This window comes from Colossoma macropomum, unplaced genomic scaffold (genome assembly GCF_904425465.1).
Source record: "Colossoma macropomum unplaced genomic scaffold, Colossoma_macropomum, whole genome shotgun sequence".
Lineage (NCBI taxonomy): Eukaryota > Metazoa > Chordata > Actinopteri > Characiformes > Serrasalmidae > Colossoma > Colossoma macropomum.
Window position 1 is genome coordinate 27,770,401 of NW_023494790.1, and position 20,711 is coordinate 27,791,111.

The window sequence follows — 20,711 nt, forward strand, 5'->3', positions numbered from 1 at the left end:
TGACCTCATCTGTATACCTGATCCGTGATCCAGGTTCAAACATGAGGAACATCACTTATTTAAATACAATAAAGGAAAGTATGCAGTCCCTCGCAGCCTAGGAGAAAGTATATTGTTGCTGTCATATCAAAACTTTTTTTTTTCTTTCAGTTTTTTGACACCATTTGAAAACACTGCCTGCCCTTTGCATTATATGCACATTTCATGCTGAATGGACAAAGAGATGAAATAACATGTCACAGATACACTGGAGATGCTAAGACACTAATGATATAGAGAACTGGAAATCATTTCATTTTTCATTTTTGAGCCTTCCCAACTTGTGCAGGGCCTTTAGGCACATGGAGCAAAGTCTGAAGTTGTCTTTAAAACTACCTTTCCACGGAGGGCTCCCTCGGGCCCAATGACATTGTCGAAGATGTGCTTGGCCACATGGGCGTCCACCGCAGACAGAGGGTCATCCAGTAGGTAGACGTCTGCTTCACTGTAGAGAGCTCTGGCCAGGCTCACCCTCTGCCTCTGGCCTCCAGACAGGTTAATACCCTGCATAAACAAAACGCCCAAAGACACTCCCAACAATCAGCAACTCATCCACTAAGCACCAGTGATTAATTAAGGCTTAATAGGAGAGCAAATGAACATGATACTTAGGAAACAGAACACAGGAGGAGGCCTTCGGCTTGTGCCAAATCACAGCAGCGATGCGGTGCACAGTAACACAAAATCTCAAGGTTTACTGCTTTTGTAACAGCTTTGCAAAGTAAAGAAAAAGGACAGCAAAAAAGCCCCAAATATTATGTCAGTTGGTTGAATATTAGCAGTTTCTTATGACAAATAATTTCCAGCTTAAAGTGAGCATTGCTGTTACCTGAGGAATGACGCAGGTCTGGTGAAAGCTTGGCATTATCTGTACTTAAATAATCAAATTACTTAATCATATTACTGATTACTTATCACTTCATCCAGGCAAGTTGGTTTTACTATCTGGTTGAAAATGTGTTTTTTCTTTGCTTTTCTTGTGAGAAGGAACAACTGAACAAGTTATAAGAGAGTATTTTTGCATGATGGACATTTTTTATTTTGTATATAGGCTATACAGTCACAGCAAAAGGTTGAAAACTCCTGGTCAAATGACATGTTTTTGTTGATTTTTTAAAGTGAAAATATGATGTCACATCCTCTACGAGGAACAAACTTAAATAGGTTATTTTTCTGAAAAAAAAAAAAAAAACAACCTGCCACTGCCAACAGCGAGCCCTAGGGCACCATCACATTAATGCTGCTAACATACAGAGAGACTATTATGTACAGTCAAACGCAAAGCTTTGAATACCCCTAGTCAAAGGAAATGTTTTGTTGATGTTCTAACTGAAAATAAAGTGAACATTTTCTTAGTGAAAATAACATATTTAACTTAAATGTGACATTTTTCTGCAAACATTATCGCACAATGGCTGTTAATATGCTAAGTTTACCATACTGGAAAAAAAACATAAAATATAAAATGTACCATAACGTTTGTTACATTTTATATTTTATTGTTTCCCAATATGTTAAATTTAGCTAATAAACAGTAATTGTGCAATGTACAAAAGTGTGCTCTCTATAGAGGATGTTTCAACTTGTTTTCACTTCAAAAAAAGGGGAAACCCAAACTTTTGCTCAACACATACAGCTCTACGTATATATTTAGGTGCAATTGGCATGTTGTAGTTATTTTAACCACAATAGTGTTTTGTGTCAATGTTTATAAGTTAGTTTGAATGGTATAGTTGTAACAAAGCAACCTGCAATTTACTGCCAGCTTAGCAGTCTTTTTAAACGCAGGTGTGGGAGCACATTACTCTGAAAAGCTCTTGGTGAAACAGAATTTTTTCCCTACGTCCCTTCACATTACTAATGTGTACATATTACAAAGCTTGCATGTATTCAACACAGTAAATAAGTATAACTGAAAACAGTTTCGAAACATAAATCATTTGAGGTAACAGAACTAGTCATAAAAACACAACCACAATCAGTTTGTGTGGTCCATGGCGCCTGGTATAAAGGGGCTAGTGGGGCTAGGCCCTCCCTCTCTTTCAAAGAAAAAAAGGCATCAAAATAATATTTCATTGACCAACCCCATCTTTTTACCTGCGGTTAACAAATGCCTAGAAGCTGATTAATCTGGCCTTTCTGTTGACCCAATGCCACCAAAAAGTCATAAGAAAAGTCTGAATGAATTGGTGAATGAATGAATGAAAAGGTGGGGCTGATTTAGATTTTAGCCCATGCTGTAGATCCACTCAGCCTGTCTGTAACTCTGTGTAAAATGAATCATGACATATTACACAGAGTGAAACTTCCGCTACAGTCATTATCCATGTAAGCTAAATGCCTAGCTCCGCCCTCCAGCAGTCTGCAGTCAGTGCTTGTTGGGGCGGGTATGTCTGGTTGCAAAATCTTTGTTCCTATGTCTGAAGCAGTTGTAAAATAATAGCATGTCATCACATGGCAGTGTTTTTTTACTTCATAAGAAGCCTGTCATTTATTCACTTTACACTACTGCAATACTGCTAATTTCTATTAGCATCCTAATGGAATTCACAGTAAAATGTTAGCGCCAAGCTAACAGTGGTGCTATTTCAGCTGCACATGGACATTCAGATATTATAACATGGACATTTCAACCTTATATCTGCTGGTAACAAAAATTCAGGATTTATGGTTTTACAGAGTCCTTCAGGAATGATTTAAATGTAAATCTTATCATCTCAAGGCAGCCAACATTTACATTTTTGTTAGAGTGAGATTTCAGCAGGCTAGGCCAGGCCTGGCAGGGAAGAGGACCAGAGGCAGGGAGTTGGGGGGCGGTTTTGGGGGTTAGAGGTGGACACAAGGATGAGCGGTATGTTTTTTTTTAGGATTATATCATTCTTATTCTTTCTGTCCTGGTTGCACATTGATCTTTACGCTCACTACTGTAGGTTCTTGATAAATGTCTTGTTGCCAGTAATGAAAGCCATTTGATAGAAATATTTGACACAAGAAGATTCTAATTCACTTTTATTTCTGTCCACAGCATTAGACGTCTGTTATGAATATGGCCATCAAATATTATTAAGAAGTTGCATCAGCATCACAGTCACTACCCACACTCAAACCTGACCTGTTTCCACATCAACACACATATCCATTTATAATAAAACCATTACTTTTAAATAGAATATATACAAATATCTTTTTTTTAAAACTTACTCATATTTATAGGAAATTATAATTGGTCACATTAAGTGACTTGATAAGGAGTGACAACAGGTAAGCCTTTAGAGGAGCAAAGATGGAAAGCTGGTTTTAAGTTCTGCTTTTGCTCAGTATTGATAATTTTATCTTTCCACTGTTCAAGTAAGTCAGCAATACCGGTCCAGAGTGTTTTTAGACAGTAAAGCTGGAGTAGTGAGAAACTTTATTTATAAGCGTTCAGATAAATCGGTGGGCTGATTTGAGGAGAGACTTAAAAATGCGTGGGAAATGTCAAGTGTGGCGTTAGAGCGTAAGATTAAACCTAAATGCGTGAGTTTCACGGCCAAAACGTGAGAGTTGGCAGCCCTGTCATCTTCTGTTCATGTTGTAGTGGACGAAAAGTGCAGTCGTGCTGTGAAGGATAGTGTGATTGCCCTGTTAGCCATTAAGTAATGGTACACATCAACATTTAAAAGTGTGTGACCTGTAGACAGCTAAACAGCTCATTACATCGTTCAATTGCTGCAGTTGTGAAGGGGCTCTTAAATGTGAGGGTCAATGTGTGAGCTTTTGATAGGTGATATTCTTTTCTGCTCTCCCACCCAACATTATCACTAGTTGTCATTGGTGTGGTCAGAACTGATGATTATATAAATGTGCAACAAAAACAATAATTGATGATCTGTAAAAACAAGGCTATTTATGCATCTAAAACAAAAGCAGTAATACCTTCTCTCCTATCTCTGTTTGGTCACCTCCAGGAAGCACTTCCAGGTCAGGGGTGAGGGCGCAGGCCTCCAGCACAGAACGGTACTTCTGCTCCACATAGGGCTTGCCAAACAGGATGTTGTCTCTCAGTGTGGCATTCTGGATCCATGCCTGCTGGGGCACATAAGCCACAGAGCCCTAATACAAGAGAAAGGCAGTATGTTAGGACATCTAACAGTATCAGTATCAGGAGAATAATGTACAAGTCCACTCACTCTTATGGAAATATGCCCTTCCTGCTTTTCCATCTCCCCCAGCAGAGCAGACACCAGAGAGGACTTTCCACAGCCCACATGACCCACCACTGCCAACAGTGAGCCTTGGGGCACCAGCACATTAATGCTGCAAATATACAGATAGACCATTATATATGAACACATGCTTCTAATCAGCATTTCTAATAACTCTATGACATTACACACTATAAACACTTAAACATTAACTTTGAGTCTGTGATGTTTTCATATTTTTTGATTTTCTAAGTGTAAATAAGTACACGTCCTCTACAGAAAGCACACTTCTGCACATTTTGATGCAAAATAGATATACTTAAAAATATACTGCTTATTTGCTGAATAAAACATAAAGTGTGGCCTGTGCAAAAGTTATGGCACATTTTCTATTTTGTGTTTTATTTTTTTCCAACATGTTAAACACAGCAAATAAACAGAAATTTTGTCCAAAAATGCAGAAAAATTCAAGTTCAATATTCAAGTTTGTTCCCTGTATAGGACGTGTTTACATATTTTCGATTAGAAAACATTTCATTTCACCAGGGGTGTCCAAACTTGCGCATTTCACAAAAGTGAAAATGTTCTAATTAAACTGACATGACCATCCAAAGCAAGGACATTTCAGACGTGTCAGATGATTTTCTGCTGAAACATACTGACTGTTTTTGTATTGTGTTTTTCTATAAATACTTCAACAATTATAGATTTCTACAACATCTACTACATGTATGTAAGTATGAATATATAAGTATATTTGTACTGGTCAAAATATTCTGTATAAAGAACACAACACACACGACTCAGATTTACTGAAAGAGCTAATTACAGACAGTCCACCGACACTTTGTTCCAGTAGGGGTGGCAAAATTAGCAGTCATCTTCCAAGAATGTCCATGCAAATGAACACAGGCTTTGTGATTAACATATGAGCAGTGCAACATAAACCCACGGTTTGGCTCAAGTGCCTTTTGTATGACAGCCTATTTACGGATGAAAAGGTGTTTCTCGTTGACATAAGTCAGAAATTCAGGAAAGTAATTAATTATTTAGTCTTTCTGTTTCAAAACACATGCTCATTTTCTGCTGGAGGGATGAAATGAACTTAACTAGAGTGCATTTAAAAACATTTAAATGTTGTAAAATCGCTGTTTAATTTCACTGAGTGCATCCTGGTTGTTTAGGAACTGTATTATTTTGAACTTGTGGTGAGCGTAGCTACGTGCAGTGCATGAAGGGCTGACATTTCTGCAACAGTGCGCACAGAAACCACAGCACATACAACGTAATGATCGTCTTGAGTAATGCAGGGACTGCACAGCCAAAAGAATTTCAATGTGTGCTTTTAACAGTCATTTGGAAAAGAAAACTGTTGAGTCATTTTTTAGGCAAAACCTAACAACATTTTTATAGTGTTAGTGATAGCGAAAGTGATAGCATTAGGAAACAGCAGCATGAACAGTTTTACAAAACAACTTTGTTTTCAGGTTTTTTATTTACTTTATTAAATTAAAAATAATGGGACATGGCAGGTGTTCACAAATGTTTGTTTTTAACTGAAAATAAATTGTGTTTAAGCTTTTTTTTCTTTGTCTCTTAGCACAAATATAGCAGCCATGTTAGCGTCAAAACTAAGACAAGCTTTTTACAGGCGTTAACAGCGCACGGTCGGTATTTACTATCAGCCTTTGTAAATCAGAGTAGGTGCTTTATTATAATAATCTCCTCCCGGTATTTTGTGCTTTGAGAAGGAAACTCCTGGCCTCCCATCTGGTGTTATTATTCTATTTGGAGTTCTAAAAGCCTGTTTTGCCTATTTAGTCTTGAGAGGCAAAAATGTTAGTAAATCTCCCCCGAAATCATACAGTTTCTGTAAAAAAAAAATCATCCAGACAATATCTGACAAGATTTTGTATGAAGTTTTGTTTGCATTTGTCAATTTGCTTACTTGTGAAGAGTGGGCGAGTCTTTTTTCGCCCATGAGAATTTCCCATTCACAACTGTCACAGCGTAATCTGGAAATGTGAGAATCATATTAGTAACTGTTCATGACCCAAGAAGAAAACGAGGAAGCTGACCAACTGCTACAACATTACAGCACTGTATCGTGCGCAAAAAAAGAGCAATGACTCATCAGATCAGCTCTTGCAGATGTACTAATCGAGGCCTGTTTGAGGAGTTTTGAGCTTCAGTAAACAGCCTTCCTGCCTTACCAGAGGGGGCAGGCTTTCTGTCCACATTGTCTGGGTCCAGCTCATCATGACTCAGGAACTCCTGGATGCGCCTGAGAGACACGCTAGCCTGCGCCAGGCACGAGAAGTGGGAAGGAAAAGAAAACAGTGTGACATTTAGGGAAGTAGTGTCTAATGATGGCACTATGAAAAAAACGGCTTTCTAAGTTGTAAACACTCTGGACATTCTTCAGCTGGAGACAGCAGAAAATATTCCCTTTCAGACTGAACCATAACATGCAGGATGTTTGAGACAAATGATGACACTACATTTGAACTCAAGTTTCCACGCTGCGTAAGAATAACAATGTGTTGCGTAAAAACCTGAGTTCAGGATATCCATAAACAGTAAGGGGAAGAGTGCACTCACTTGTACAAGGCTGCTTATGACCTGAGGAAGCATGTTGAGGGGAAATCTTAAGATGTTGAACAGAGACAGGGAGACGAAGGCCTTCTCCGCATCTAAAACATTCTTTTTGTCCACAGTCACATATACAGCAAATGTTGTCAAGGCAACCTGAGGGAACATTTCAGGAGGAGTATCCATTAGACCACTCCTACCACCCCCGACACTGATATAGATCCATTAGCACATGGCAGTGGTGAAAAACCATGCTGGGCAAGGCTGCTAACCGAGTTCATTGTGACTTGTGACTAATGCAAACACAAAATGTGAGTCACCTACACAGTGCCTGTTATATATCTGTCAAGTCCATCTGTGCAACTAAGGAGGGGCATTTTAATTTATAAATAATCATTTTTGCTATTTGAATGTCTACATTGTTAAATGAATAGTATTCAAATATCTCAGTGAGACAATACTTTATATCATTATAAATAAAAAAAAAAATGAAAGCACGGAAAGTTTAACATCCATTTATTTATTTATTTAACATAAACTATTCCTAGCTGACGTGCAGCACGATAAAGTCAGAGTTATAAGATTAACAAATCTGTCATCTGTTTGTTTGAAGTATTTCCATATGTATACAAAAAAGTATGTGGACACCCTTTCTTATTAGCTGCTCGGCTGTTTCAGCCACACCACATTGCTAACAGGTACATAAAATGAAGCATACAGCCATGCAATCACCATAGGCAAACACTGGCAGTAGGATGCAGTGACTTTTAACATGGTACTACCATGGTGACTTTCAGGATGCCACCTTTCCAACAAGTCAGTCTGTCAAATTTCTGCCCTGCTAGAGATGCCTCGGTCAACTGTAAGTATTATTGTGAAGTGTAGTTGTCTATGTTCGCAAGAACAGCTCTGCTCTAAAGCGGTAGACCGCACAAGCTCAAAGAATGAGACTCCTCAGTGTTGAACAGCACAGTGAGCAAAAATCATCTGTCCTCAATTTCAGTATTCACTACAGAGTTTCACACTGCCTGTAGAAGCAATGCCAGCATAAGAACTACTCTTCAAGAACTTCAGAATGATTTGGATTAAGTTTCTATGGCCAAGCAGCCACTCAAGACCAAGATCATCATGCCAAGCGTTAGATGAAGCGGTGAAAAAGACTTTGGACTCATGTTCAGTGGAAACATGTTTTCTGGAATGAATAATCATACTTGCGCATTTGCCAGTCTGATAGACAAATTTGGGTTTGGCTGACGCAGGACAGCACTACATGCTCAAATTCATAATACCAACTGTAAAGTTTGGTGGAGAAGGAAAAACTAGTCTGGGGTTAACCCCTGGTTCTACTGAAAGGAAATCTTAACACTACGACATGCAATGACATTCTAGAGAACTGTGGCAACAACTTGGAGTAGTTGCAGCATAACAATGTTCCCATGCACAATGTGAGCGTCATAAAGAAATGTTTTGGTTTTGAGTTTGGTGTGGAAGAACTAGACTGACCTTCATACAGCCCTGACCTCAACCCAGGTTCCAAAATCTAGCATAAAGATTTCCTATTAGAGTGAAGGCTGTTACTGCAGCAAATGGAGGCTCCAACTCCATATTAATACCTTCAGTTTTGGATGACATGTTCAACAAGCAAGTGTTGATGTGATGCTCTGGTGTCCACATACTTTAAGCCACATAGCATAGATCCTCTCACATCATTCTGCTTAACATTAAATGTGATATCTGCCGATATTCTCTGTAGCTCTGGACACTTAGTTAAACAGTTATTCAAAATTACATTTCATTCTCATTTTATCCAAACTACACGTCTTATTTCTAAACTCAATGAAGTAAACCAATACCAAGATGAGTTTGGATATCTGAATATTTGGTTAACCAAGGCCAATGTTGGACATTCAGTTCAAAATTATAAGACAGATAGAAAGCAACTTACCAGAAAGGGGGCACTGGTCCAGGCCATGGTGGAGAGAGCACTGAGGTAGGCAGTTTTGCGCAGCACATTGAGCTCTTTTTGGCGAATCTGGAGAACCTTCTCCTTAAACGAGACCTCCCAGGCGTACAGCTTCAGAACCTTTATTCCATTCAGAATTTCATTCATCAACTTGATGCGAGCATCTTTATACTGCATCTGCTCCACCTGCAGACCACAGAGCAAATCAAGAAACTGAGATAAAGACCTGAAGCAGGTGTGCTGAGCTTATGGAACTTCTGCATAAACAGCAGTTGAAAGGAGTACTCTGTATAGTAATTGCATTTAACTGCCGTTGAACTGCTAAAACATTCTATTTCTAATAACCTATTTTTAGTTTAAATGACCCAATTTAGTTAGGTATTATAGAGACTTGCTTGCTTCTTCTGTCATTAAAAGACACAGAAGGCAGAGTTATGCCACAGAATGAGTTGTGACAGTATCAAAGACCACACAAATAAAGTACATTATGAGATAGCATCGTTTGGTTTCAGCAAATCACTACTATTATCTTTGTTATTACATAAACAGACAGACAGAAAGACCTGGTAAGCTCTGGTTTTCATGGCGATGACAGCATTGAAGGGAATCAGCAGGATCATAACAGCCACACCTGCCAGCACAGAAGGCCCCAAAGTCTATAAGGTAAAATGAAAAGGTGGAAAAAACAGATGGATAAAAGGCTGAGTGACAAACAGGTGGATAAAAGACTGAATGACAAACAGACAGTAATGTTGGTGCCTCTCATCATGTCTCTACAGAAAGTCTAGAGTTAATCTGGCCTTTTGTGGAAACAAAACAGCAATCAGTGTACTTTAGATGAGCACCCTTCCTGCACCACACGCTAGAGCACACATGAGTGACATCTCTGGAATGTGCACTGATTAAACCTCGGTATTTTATATTCTGGACAAAATACAAGTTGCTTGCTAGTGAAAAACAACCATAAATATACAGAAGCCTCATACGGAGGCAGCCCGAATTCCCATATTCTACATTTTTCTTGTCTTTATTGTCCACTTATGATGTGTATACAGTTTCATATATCAATAACACCCTTAATTCATTTTTACATGACCTTTTTCCAATCTTTCTTCATCCCTTACAATTAAATGGGCTGTTTATGTTAAAAAACCTGTCTGGGCTGAAACACTTATAACCAGTGTTAACAGGCAGGGCTAAACTCTTGTAGGATGAAAAGGCAGACATGTCACATCACAAAAACAACTGATTCAAAATGGGCTGTTTTTGCAACTTAATTTCCATATATGGACTGTATAGACTAATATATGTGGGCCAGAGAACACAAGCAAGTACATTTTGAAAGAGGAACATGGTGTTGAGGTCCACACATGCCGCTGCAGCCCATCTACATCTTTTTATAAACTTTCGAAGTTAAAAGCAAGAGCCATATGTACATTTAAAATATATTTATATTCTACTACTTTTACATTCTCAGGCTAATTATATTGATAAACCTTTAAAGAAAAAATAAAATATTTTATTGGAGATAAAGATAAACAAGAGAGCCTTTAGAAATACTTTATTTAAAAAAACGTTAAAAGAAATATATATGACAAAAATGCATATACGTGATTGTGTCCATCAAGGGCTGTTCCTGTCCTATTGTCTAAAGTGGATGCCTGTTGCATTCAGCTACATGGTGAAGCTTTGCTCATTTTTATAGCTCACAGTAGGTCAAACTGTGTTCAAAACCACACTGGGAATTCTGCATGATCTTAATGAAGACTTGGATGTAGTCTGAGTGGGTGTATTTACAGAAAAGATTTGGGTGACTATAGACTTCTAGTGTTAGCAATGGTAGCCTTGTAGCTCCAATTCTAAACTAAAGAACAAAATTTCGAATCAAACATGCCTTGGCTGGCTGACTACAAATGGGGTAAGAGGAAACTTGTGTACATTTGATAATTTGCCTAACTATTCCTTTAATCAATACCTACAAATTGTACCAGGTACGTATAATGTTTAAAACCCCCAGCAAGCGTGTTAAAAAAATCTCCCATAGTGGTCCCTTTATATTGTTGGATGTGGTGGAGGAGGGCTGATAAACTGTGCAGCAAAAGATGGGCTACAGTGAATTACTTTAATCCTACAAAGTGTGTATATGGTAAGTGTTTCCAAAAAACAGCCAGTGATTATGATTACTTTTCATGGTGTTTCTGTTATTTTGTACCCCCACCATATTTCATTTTCACAGGGTGAGGGCTGAGGCACTGACCTGCCAGAGAAAGAAGAGGGCCAGTACGATTTGAAGTGGTGCAGACCACAGCATGTTGAGGAATGTGGTGAGGTCCATGAAGCGCTGTGCATCCACAGACATCAGGTTGACCACCTCCCCCACTGTGGAGGAGCGCTTTGCTTCATTCGTAATAACCAACGACTGTGTGAAAACAAACAGACAGTATCTCAGTGAGACTTTTGTGCCTACCTGTGCTACACGGATTCATTTGTTAAGTCACTCATACAAAGTTAATGGATTCATTTGTTTAGTTACTCATACAAACCATTATCATGCAGTACTGGGGCTGGTTTAGATTTTGTTGTATTTTTTGGTTAATTTTTGGCAAGAGATCAGGTGCTATTGTGTACAAAAAGCAATTATGCAATCGTGACTCAGTGACCTTTGACACAGCACAATATTAAGGGTAGCTACGTAGGAGGACATAAAAAGCATTTGGCGCCATTGTTAACATGACACCAATGAAATGCAGCAGGAGAAAGCAATGAATCACGTACACTTTTTTGAGAAGAAGTTCTTTTCCAGGAGTTGTAAATGACAAAACTTTTACTCGAGTGTAACAAAACATTCTACTTTTTATTCTACATTTTTTTCAGACAGCACGCTTTTTAGTTTCTTTTCCATGGAAGAAATTAGAGGTGTATTGGAATAATCCAGGATCGGAACTGGCTGAACATTGACTCCAAAGACAAATCAGTAATCAGCCAATTTATTTTTATTTTGGCCAATCTTTGTTGCTATTTCATAATGTAAACAATTTAAGCCAGCTAAGAACAAGCACTGCAATGGAATGCTGAAGCTACACACCAAAAATGTCAACTGTCTAAATATATTTCAAATTGTGTGAAAGGCCTGTGACTTTCATACCCAGTGCTGTTACAATTACTTATTGCTTTAAAAAGAAAATGTACAAAAAAATCGTCCAGCAGCCATTTTAGCTGTAAAGACATTGGAATGGTTCATAAAAATCAGTGTGCCACTTAAAATTACTAAAAAACTTGGTCTACATTTATCACACTGGTTGCAAATACAGCTTTCTACTGCTTGAGTTCAAAATTCAGTGACTTACATTGAAAGTTTTTTTATAAATCAAGATCCAGGCTTGTTTTCTTGGCCAAGATGACCAGCATGTCCACTTTTTCTGTCTTGAGGCTTGAACAGTGAACTTAGTGTACAAGACTACCAGTTAGTTGTAGTTGTTATTCGGTTATATTTCCCCTTTGAAAACAACATTGTTGATGATGAACACTTTAATAAAATTTGTAGCTCTTATGATTTGAAATTCACACTCTTTCAAACTGTGATTTCAATATTTCAAAACTGATTTATCTTTCAGCTTTACCCAACAGTTAGAATTAGGCTATATATACTAAACCTCTATCTTTAGTAGTAACAATTAATATCACTATAGTATGCAAGAGGCACATTTACTTGAGTATTCTTGAATTTACTACTCTTCCTACAGTGCATTCCTGTATGACCAGTTTAACTTCTTTTCAAACTAAAGCAGCAGCACTTCCACTATAATCTCTTTCCATCCCTTTGTAAACACAATGTATGAATCAGACAGGGGTGGCCTGGGCCTAATCCCAACGATTACACACTACTGGGTAAAGGTGCACTAGAGTAGAGTAAAAGAAAATGCACACTTACATCTACTCACACCCAAAGACAGCACCGTCTTCTAAACCTAATTTAGCAAAGTCATGACACAAAGAGCACAGATTCACCCCTACACATGCCACATCAATCAAACTTGTGTATCTTTGAATGCAGTCTGACTCAGTCTTTCTACAATGCGTGACTCCAATCTGAACAAAGAGCTTGTAAATCTCACCACGTCAACACAAAGACACCACTGACCTTTCACACAAAATCACAACCTAGACCTGAAGGCAGTCAACATGCCTTTTCATGAAGCCGTATACAAGATTCAGGATTTAAGATTCAAGAACTTCCAAAGATGGCAGTACGTCTTTGCCATGCTACCATGCTTCACATTTACAAAGACATAACATATGCAGGGGTACACAAAAGTTTGAAGACCAAGGTCTTTTAGCTGATTTTGTAAGTGAAAAGAAGTTAACACATCCTCTACAGGGAACAAATTGAAATATGGCATTTCTCTGCCATTTTTTTGCTCAATTTCTGTTTATTTGCTGAGTTAGAAAATGTTAGAAAAAATAAAACATAAAATATAAAATGTGCAATAACTTTATATCAGGCCAGATTTTATGTTTCATTTCTTTAAAACAATATGTAAAATTCAGCAAATAAATAGTAATTTTACATTAAAATGTGAATGTGTGTTTTTTGTAGAGGAGGTATGACTTATTTTCACTTAGAAAATCAACAAAATATGTCATTTCATGCCTGCTTGCATCCATACACAGTGATTACCTAATACCATGATATCTATAATAAGGCAGTACTGTAAGATACTCACAAATGCAGATGCGCTTGAAGAACAAGGTTACATTAAAAATACATAGTGTAAGGCACAATGTAGCTACATAAAATAAGCCTTGGGGTATATGTATAAAATTCTAGCCTTAGGCAACTGCCATGCGTAACATTTGCTAGTGTATAAATAGTGTCATTATCAGGCAGAGCACGCAATGCTTACTGCAGGACTTTATGTGGTGCTGTGGAGTCTCTCAGTAATATCTGTAAACACTGCCTCATGCGTGTATCTATTGCATTTATCTGTGAGCTTGTGTACCTTCCTGTAGATGGCTCCTATGATAGCGGTGCGCAGTCTCATTCCTGTGACAAAGCAGTACTGAAAGTGCTGGTGCAGTATGAGCGTCTGCAGCAGGGCACAGCCGAACATAAGGAAGGCCAGAGAGAAGCCCCACCACGATGGGACCCCCTTCTCTTTGGTGAACTCAATCAGCAACCTGATAAACAGAGACAGAACGGGGAAAAATCAGAATCAAAATCTTTTTACCTGCTAAGCATATTATGTACAATATAAAATAGACAATACACAAAATTGCTACATGTGAAAGTAAGGAAAAAGTAAAATCAAAGATACGCATGGGTGTTATGAGCTGGTCATTAAAGTTTTGAAGTAAATTTATAAATATAGTCACTGACAATGACAGGTCCATTAAAGTGGACCCCCTCACAACAACTAAATGCCAACTCACTTAAAAACATTCAGCCATGAATGGACTGTTCTGTTGTTACAATCAAAGAGAATACTGATAGATGAAGTAAGAAACTGGTTTTGTTTAAACTGAGGGGCTGACACCTAATTTTCTTAACATCTAGGCTAAAAGATAGCACTCACTATAAATGTACAGTAAAAAAATACGAAGACAATAGTATGGCACTTGGCCGTCTTACACGTTTCAAATCTTTGGCTAGATCTGCCTTAATAGAGAATTGCACCAATTTTTCAACATTTCTTTTTGGATAGATAATAAAACAGCTGTCTTTATATTGTAGATATCATGATCCCTGGTTTCTAACACCAGCACTGTAAAGTGTCACGGAGTTTCTCTACAATTAACCATTTCATATCAAACTACTCTGAATATCTCAACAATTTAATTACTAAGAACTTTTGAAAAAATTGTTGATTCTCTTTTAAGTAATATCAAACCATGTGTGACAAATGTGTGTCACTGTTAGTTTGATGCTGACACGGCACAGGAAATCCCACTTCTAGAAGTGCTAGAAGTGCAGAAATCAGCATTATCACTGCGGTGGTAATTTGATGAGAAACAACTATTAATAAGGCGAAGGTTTCTGCATTAAACATTGTTATATTCTGATATTGTCATTAATGTATATGACAAAATAATTAAACTGCTCACGAAATGATTGCAATATACAGTGACAGGTGACAAAGTTCTTGTTTTTTTCAGTAGTCCATTCAGCAGTTTAATTTCCTTGTTTTACCTGTTTTTACGACGTTTATTATTTTCTGTTCTCATTTGTTTTTCCTTTATTCTGTGTAAAGCACCACGTTTTAAAGGTACTATATAAATAAATGTATTGATGATGATGATGATGATGATTATGATTATTATTATTCTTACTATTATTACTATCTGCATTTGACCTGCCAGTTATTACAAACACTTCTTTGACACAACATTTAGCCTGCTTGTGCCTAGTTTAAACAGATGTCAGGGAGTTAGATTTAAAACCTAACCTGGGTCAATTTTACATTTCCTGCACCGACTATATCTTTGATCAGCTTCACGTCCGTCTTAATGAAAAAGCTACAGAGGTAACAAATTTGCATAAGACTTTTGCTTTGCAAATATCTGAAAACCCACTGCAGATTAATGACAGCGACGAAGCAGGAACAACATGCAAAATGCCACCAGAGGCCTTTATGCAAACCAGCACTACAAGCTGGCATTGTTCACATGCTGACCATTTAATCAGCATATGCAGCACCATATTTACTTCAGAATCTCCAAGCAAACAAGATAAAGGTGTTTGTTAAAATGTGAAAGTGTCTATTTGTTTTATATGCTCTAAAGCCATTTCTAAGCCAAGGTTAAAAGGGACAAAGTCAGCGGTTGCCACCATGACAGCTATTATGTTCCTCACTACAGCAGACCATATGTATGTACTCACACATACAAAGGATTTTATATAAGCAAAAACTACAGTGACATCTGTTCCCTAGCCAGTGTCCCTTCAGTGCCACTTGATTAAGCCTCTCTGGTGCAGGACTAATGTCTTTTTGAGCAGCAGATAGCAGCATTGCAGGAAACCCAGCAACGGCAGAGTCACTGACAATGGCTCATAAATGCACCAAACCCAGAGATAAAGGTGATTAAACACCATTTATCACCTCACGTCATTTTTCCAGCAACTATTCACAATGACTGTATGTCATTGCACGCCACTCTCTTCCCTATCGTAAATTTCTAACGACTCTCAGTTGCCCTATATAACATCTGTCTAACTAGGGGCCACGTAGCCCTGTAGCTGTTGGCATAAAACATGAACATATGTGTATTTGTTTTCTTTACATTAGCATACTACAGGCCTAGTATGTGTATACTGTAAGTTAATCACTGTGTGTATATACTTAGAGAGCCATTGCCTCAATTTTTCATATTTGCTGCATAATTCAGTGGTTGAGATAAAACAAACATTCTGAGAGGTTTCAAACAATTAATTGTAGAGAAACTTACTGTATCACATTCGGACTTGTGTACTTTAACTAGTGTCAAAATATAAATAAAGCACTTTTACTTGAGTAAAATTTTACTTCTGCTTTTATATTTTATTTCTGCTTTCATTTCATTGGATTTGTGTACTTTGTCCACCACTGGAATTGTTCACAGTGGTGGAGACAGGAACCAGGGTCACAATGTCTACAACGCAGATATAGTCAATTTATTTACTATTCAAAACCATCAGTGAAACTACAGGTGTCTTTGAGTTATATGTAATGATATGTTGATGGTAAAATAGTGTTAAAATCTGACAAAATAGGCCAAAATCTTTAAGCTACTGCAAAACAATGTTTCAGGCATCAGGCAACATATTCAAAGCCATTCCAAACTTTCTGTGAGACAGCTTTTAGAGGCATTAAATGCTTCAGATGTCTGGTTCCGATCACCATCACTGTGAACAATTCCAGTGGTGGACAAAGTACACAAATCCAGTGGAAGCTGAAATAAAATAGAAAACAGATATAAAAATATAAGCCCTTTATTTCTATTTTTACATGAGTTAAAGTACAAAAGTACTTGCTTTAACTACACTTAAGTATCAAAAGTAAAAGTATTCTACCAATTGATCATTTCACCTTTTCTGCTTTTTAGTTTAGGAAATGGGTAAGATTTTGCTTCCCTTCCAAACTCATGTCAAAGCAAGTATCTGATTTAAAAATATTAGACACAACATCACAATATTTTCTTTCATTCTGAAAGTTTGCTGGAGCTGCCCAGGCCTTGTTACAATTGCTTAGCTACGGGACATTCAGTATTTTCATGATTTAGTGAAAGGTGCAATATATTTATTCGCATATTATGAAAAATCTAGTTTTTACTTCACAGTATCTTGAGAAAGTAGTGGAGCAAAAAGTAGCATATTTTACTGAGAAATGTAGTGGAGTGAGGGTAAAAAATGCGAATTATAAAAGTACAGATACTTAAAAGTACGTGTGCCTCATTACTGTCCACCACCAAGCTTTGTAAGGTTCCCTAGACTGCACTATTTCACATCAAACCACTCTGGATGTTTCTGTTTGCATCTTAATGATTTAAATTTGTGGAAATCTGTGGGATTATCAACAGTACTTATGTAAAAATAGCTAAAATGTAAAAAAGCTAAAAAAGCTCATTTTAACTTTAAAATGCACATCCTTTTTTAATTTTTAATGTCCTTCTTTCCAGGAAAGTCACCTCATCTGGGATTCCAATATTTTTTAACCAGCCCCAAGCCTTATAACGTCAACATATCACATGTTTCACCCCAGCTTGATTATACATCACTCTCACATCACCTCAAACTCAAAAAAGGGGAAGAGAGAGAGAGAGCAAGTGAAAAATAAAAGAGAGAGAGAGAGAGAGAGAGAGAGAGAGAGAGAGAGAGAGAGAGAGAGAGAGAGAGCGCAAGTGAGAGAAAGGGAAAACATAAGTGTGCCTGAAATTTCTGTAAAACAAGGCAAATTTACTACACTGTAAAACAACAATCATGTAAAGTCATGAAACTTATAAAATTGACAGTTTAAATGTCAACTTCATTAAACATCAAATTGTAATTTAACAGAGCAATGTGCGTTACATTTTGTTAATTCTTTACTAATGCTTATCAAAACAAACAGAAAATCCAAATTTGATTCTGAATAGAAGTTTGAAACTTTCATTTAAACTTAGATGAGCACTGTTAGATGTTCACCCGTAGTATAACTATACAACACTGCATCACTTTACACCACTCAGAACAAGTTTGATGTCATTTTTCCTCGTCATATTATAACTGCAGTTGGAAGACATTTATGTAAGTGGCCACTGGCCTTCACCTGAGAAGCTGTGGGTTGATGAAGGTGATGAGGTCCTGCAGCAGCTTGAAGGCTGAGCCGATGAGGAAGTAGGGGCCAAATGCCCTGAGCAGAGCCCGTAGAAATGAGGGCTGACGGGACTTCTTCCGGTCAGACAACAGCACCTCCACCTCCTCAGGACTGACCTCTACATGGTTGGCCTCTGTTCCAGCTTTAGAGTACACCGCCTGTCCGTTCACATCCTGCTCAGTGCTGTGGAGGGGAGGAGAAAGATTCTTGTTGTGGTGATCATGAACTACTTTTGAAGGAAATGTTTAACATGTTGAATGGTGCCAAAGTTGTTTTTGTATGTTCTCTAGAAACCTCATGTCACTAAGGGGAGCTTTTTTAAGTAGTACAAAAATGGCTTTGGAAATAATACATGGCAATCATTTTTATTAACTCAGGATGTTTCGTTTTTGAATGTATTTACCAAACTATATATTTGATCATATTTAGACTGATTTTAAATAATCCTGACTATAATTTAGGCCACTTCTTGAGCTTCTCAATGACGTCATATATTTGAAGGTCGTATTTTTCATTTCATGAAAGAAACATAGATATACAGAAAGTAGACAAATTAAAAGAAAAAAGTGCCTTTAGGAAGAAGTTCAGTGCACGTTGACATAGATTCTACAAGTCTCTGGAACTGCACTGGGGGATAGAACACCATTCTTCCAAAAAATGTTCCCTCAACTGGTGTTATGATGATGGTGATGAAGAGCGCTGTCAGTCCAAAATTTTAACCATTAGTTCAAACATAGTTGTCCAAACAGGTTGAGATCTGATGACTGTGAAGGCCATAGCATATGACTAACATCATACTCATACCCTTTAATCCATTCAGCGACCCCTTGTGTACTGTGGATGGGGTCACTGTCATTCTGGAAGAAACCACTCTCATCAGGATAGAACATAAATCATTAGATAAAAGTGTTCAGAATAACTTTGTATTAAATTTCAGTGACCCTTCCCTTTATCTAGACAAGTGGACCCAAACCATGCCAGCAAAATGTCCCACCACAGCATAAAACAGCCAGTGGACCCCCTCACTATAGTGGTCAAGCAATCGGGCATGTACCATTCTCTTGGTGTAAATCACACATGCACTCACCCACTTGCGGAGAATATGGTGACGGGTGACCAATCAGACCATATCACTTGTTTCCACTTCTCTGTATATTTTTGCTTGTGGATTTTTCACACCACTAAATTCTAAAATTAAATTTCATTTAGTTTACTGTTCCTGTTAAAAAACTTGCCAGTTGAGCAGTATTTGTGACCGAAGCTTCTGCCATCCATGGTAACACTTTACTTGGAGTGGTCCTTTATAGATGATATAGATTAAACACTTAACAGATTATCAGTAACACATCAACAACATATCAGTGAAGTAGCAGTAGTGCAGCATCTGAATACACTGAAGTACATTTTTTTTATGTACTGTTGATACATTACTTAAAAAAAGTAGATGTAATGTTAATATGTTACTCGCATTACGGAAAACCTAACCTTACCCAAATCCTAACCCTCACCCTGGCCCCAATTCTAACCCCAACCTTAACCCAAAACCTAATCCTTACCCTCATATGTTTTTGACATGTTACTGAGAGTATGTTGAGTGTTTGTTTCATCTAAAGGTACCACTCAGAATAAAGTGTCACCCCTCTTTCTTCAGCACCTCAGTGACTATTCCATGTAGTACACCTGTCTGTAATAATCAGCACTCTGCTCATATGATCAGTTTTTCCTTTAATTTGTCAACAGCACATTCAATTATTTATTTAGCCTCTCTTGAGCAAGATAAGGCTTTTGGTCTTTTGACATATGGCTGCTGGTGTCCTAACATTACACAAGCCAGTTAATATCAGGAATGTCTGCCAAGGGCAATACGTAACATAGAACGGAAAAACGTGGCCTGCAAAGAGAAAAAAACTCTGCAGTTTTTTTAGGCTCAAGTTGACGGGACACTCCTAAGTGTCAAGTGTACCAAATGAGCTTTTAAAAACCACTGAGTATTTACACAGTGGGCTCCATTCTGAAGCTGGCAGGAGGGACTTTTCTTAACATAGCAGACGGACGTCAAAAGCGGCACAAATGCCAAAGAGCAAAGTGGGCAAAAATTTCATAAATACCTCTACCGCCTCCACTTGTGTGAGACTAAACAAACTGCATGGGGATCAGTTGAAAGTTCCTTGGATATAAAGTGAAAAAAGTAATTTTTACTGCTTCTGCTTTCACTTTATTTTCTTCTTAATTCTCACATGAATTCATGTGAGACAATTCCAGTGAAGCAAGAGTACTCCACCGCTGCTCATGAACTTTGAACACTTCATGATCAGTTCGGTTAATTTATATCAAACTGCTGACTATATATCAAACTGCTGAAGATGAATACACTCTTCTTGTTTTCAAACACAAATATATTAGTGTTCCATAAACAACAGAATTAGAAGCTCATTTATTTAGTATCAGCTAAGCTTCTGGAGAGTCAGCTTATGTCAGAACATTCTGACACATCAGCATTTTCTTTTATCACACTTTTGTAAGCATGTGAGAGATTGCAAAATTTATCTGCAAACATGCAAAGGAAATGAACATGAAGATTATCAATGTACCATTTCTCTGTAG

The 20,711-nt window shown here is 37.6% G+C and overlaps 1 protein-coding gene across 2 annotated transcripts in view; it reads right to left on the bottom strand.

The window, feature by feature from the left end:
* Positions 1-20,711, bottom strand: part of abcc3 (ATP-binding cassette, sub-family C (CFTR/MRP), member 3) — a 67,290-nt gene that overhangs the window by 21,562 nt on the left and 25,017 nt on the right. For both annotated transcript variants that reach the window (XM_036572907.1, XM_036572908.1), the window contains exons 8-18: positions 18,060-18,290; positions 13,779-13,956; positions 11,036-11,197; positions 9,342-9,434; positions 8,761-8,964; positions 6,825-6,971; positions 6,437-6,524; positions 6,172-6,238; positions 4,209-4,335; positions 3,955-4,131; positions 376-543 (exon numbers count right to left, since the gene is read on the bottom strand). In XM_036572907.1, the coding sequence (XP_036428800.1) occupies positions 376-543; positions 3,955-4,131; positions 4,209-4,335; positions 6,172-6,238; positions 6,437-6,524; positions 6,825-6,971; positions 8,761-8,964; positions 9,342-9,434; positions 11,036-11,197; positions 13,779-13,956; positions 18,060-18,290 (1,642 nt within the window). The remainder of the gene's footprint in view (positions 1-375; positions 544-3,954; positions 4,132-4,208; positions 4,336-6,171; positions 6,239-6,436; positions 6,525-6,824; positions 6,972-8,760; positions 8,965-9,341; positions 9,435-11,035; positions 11,198-13,778; positions 13,957-18,059; positions 18,291-20,711) is intronic.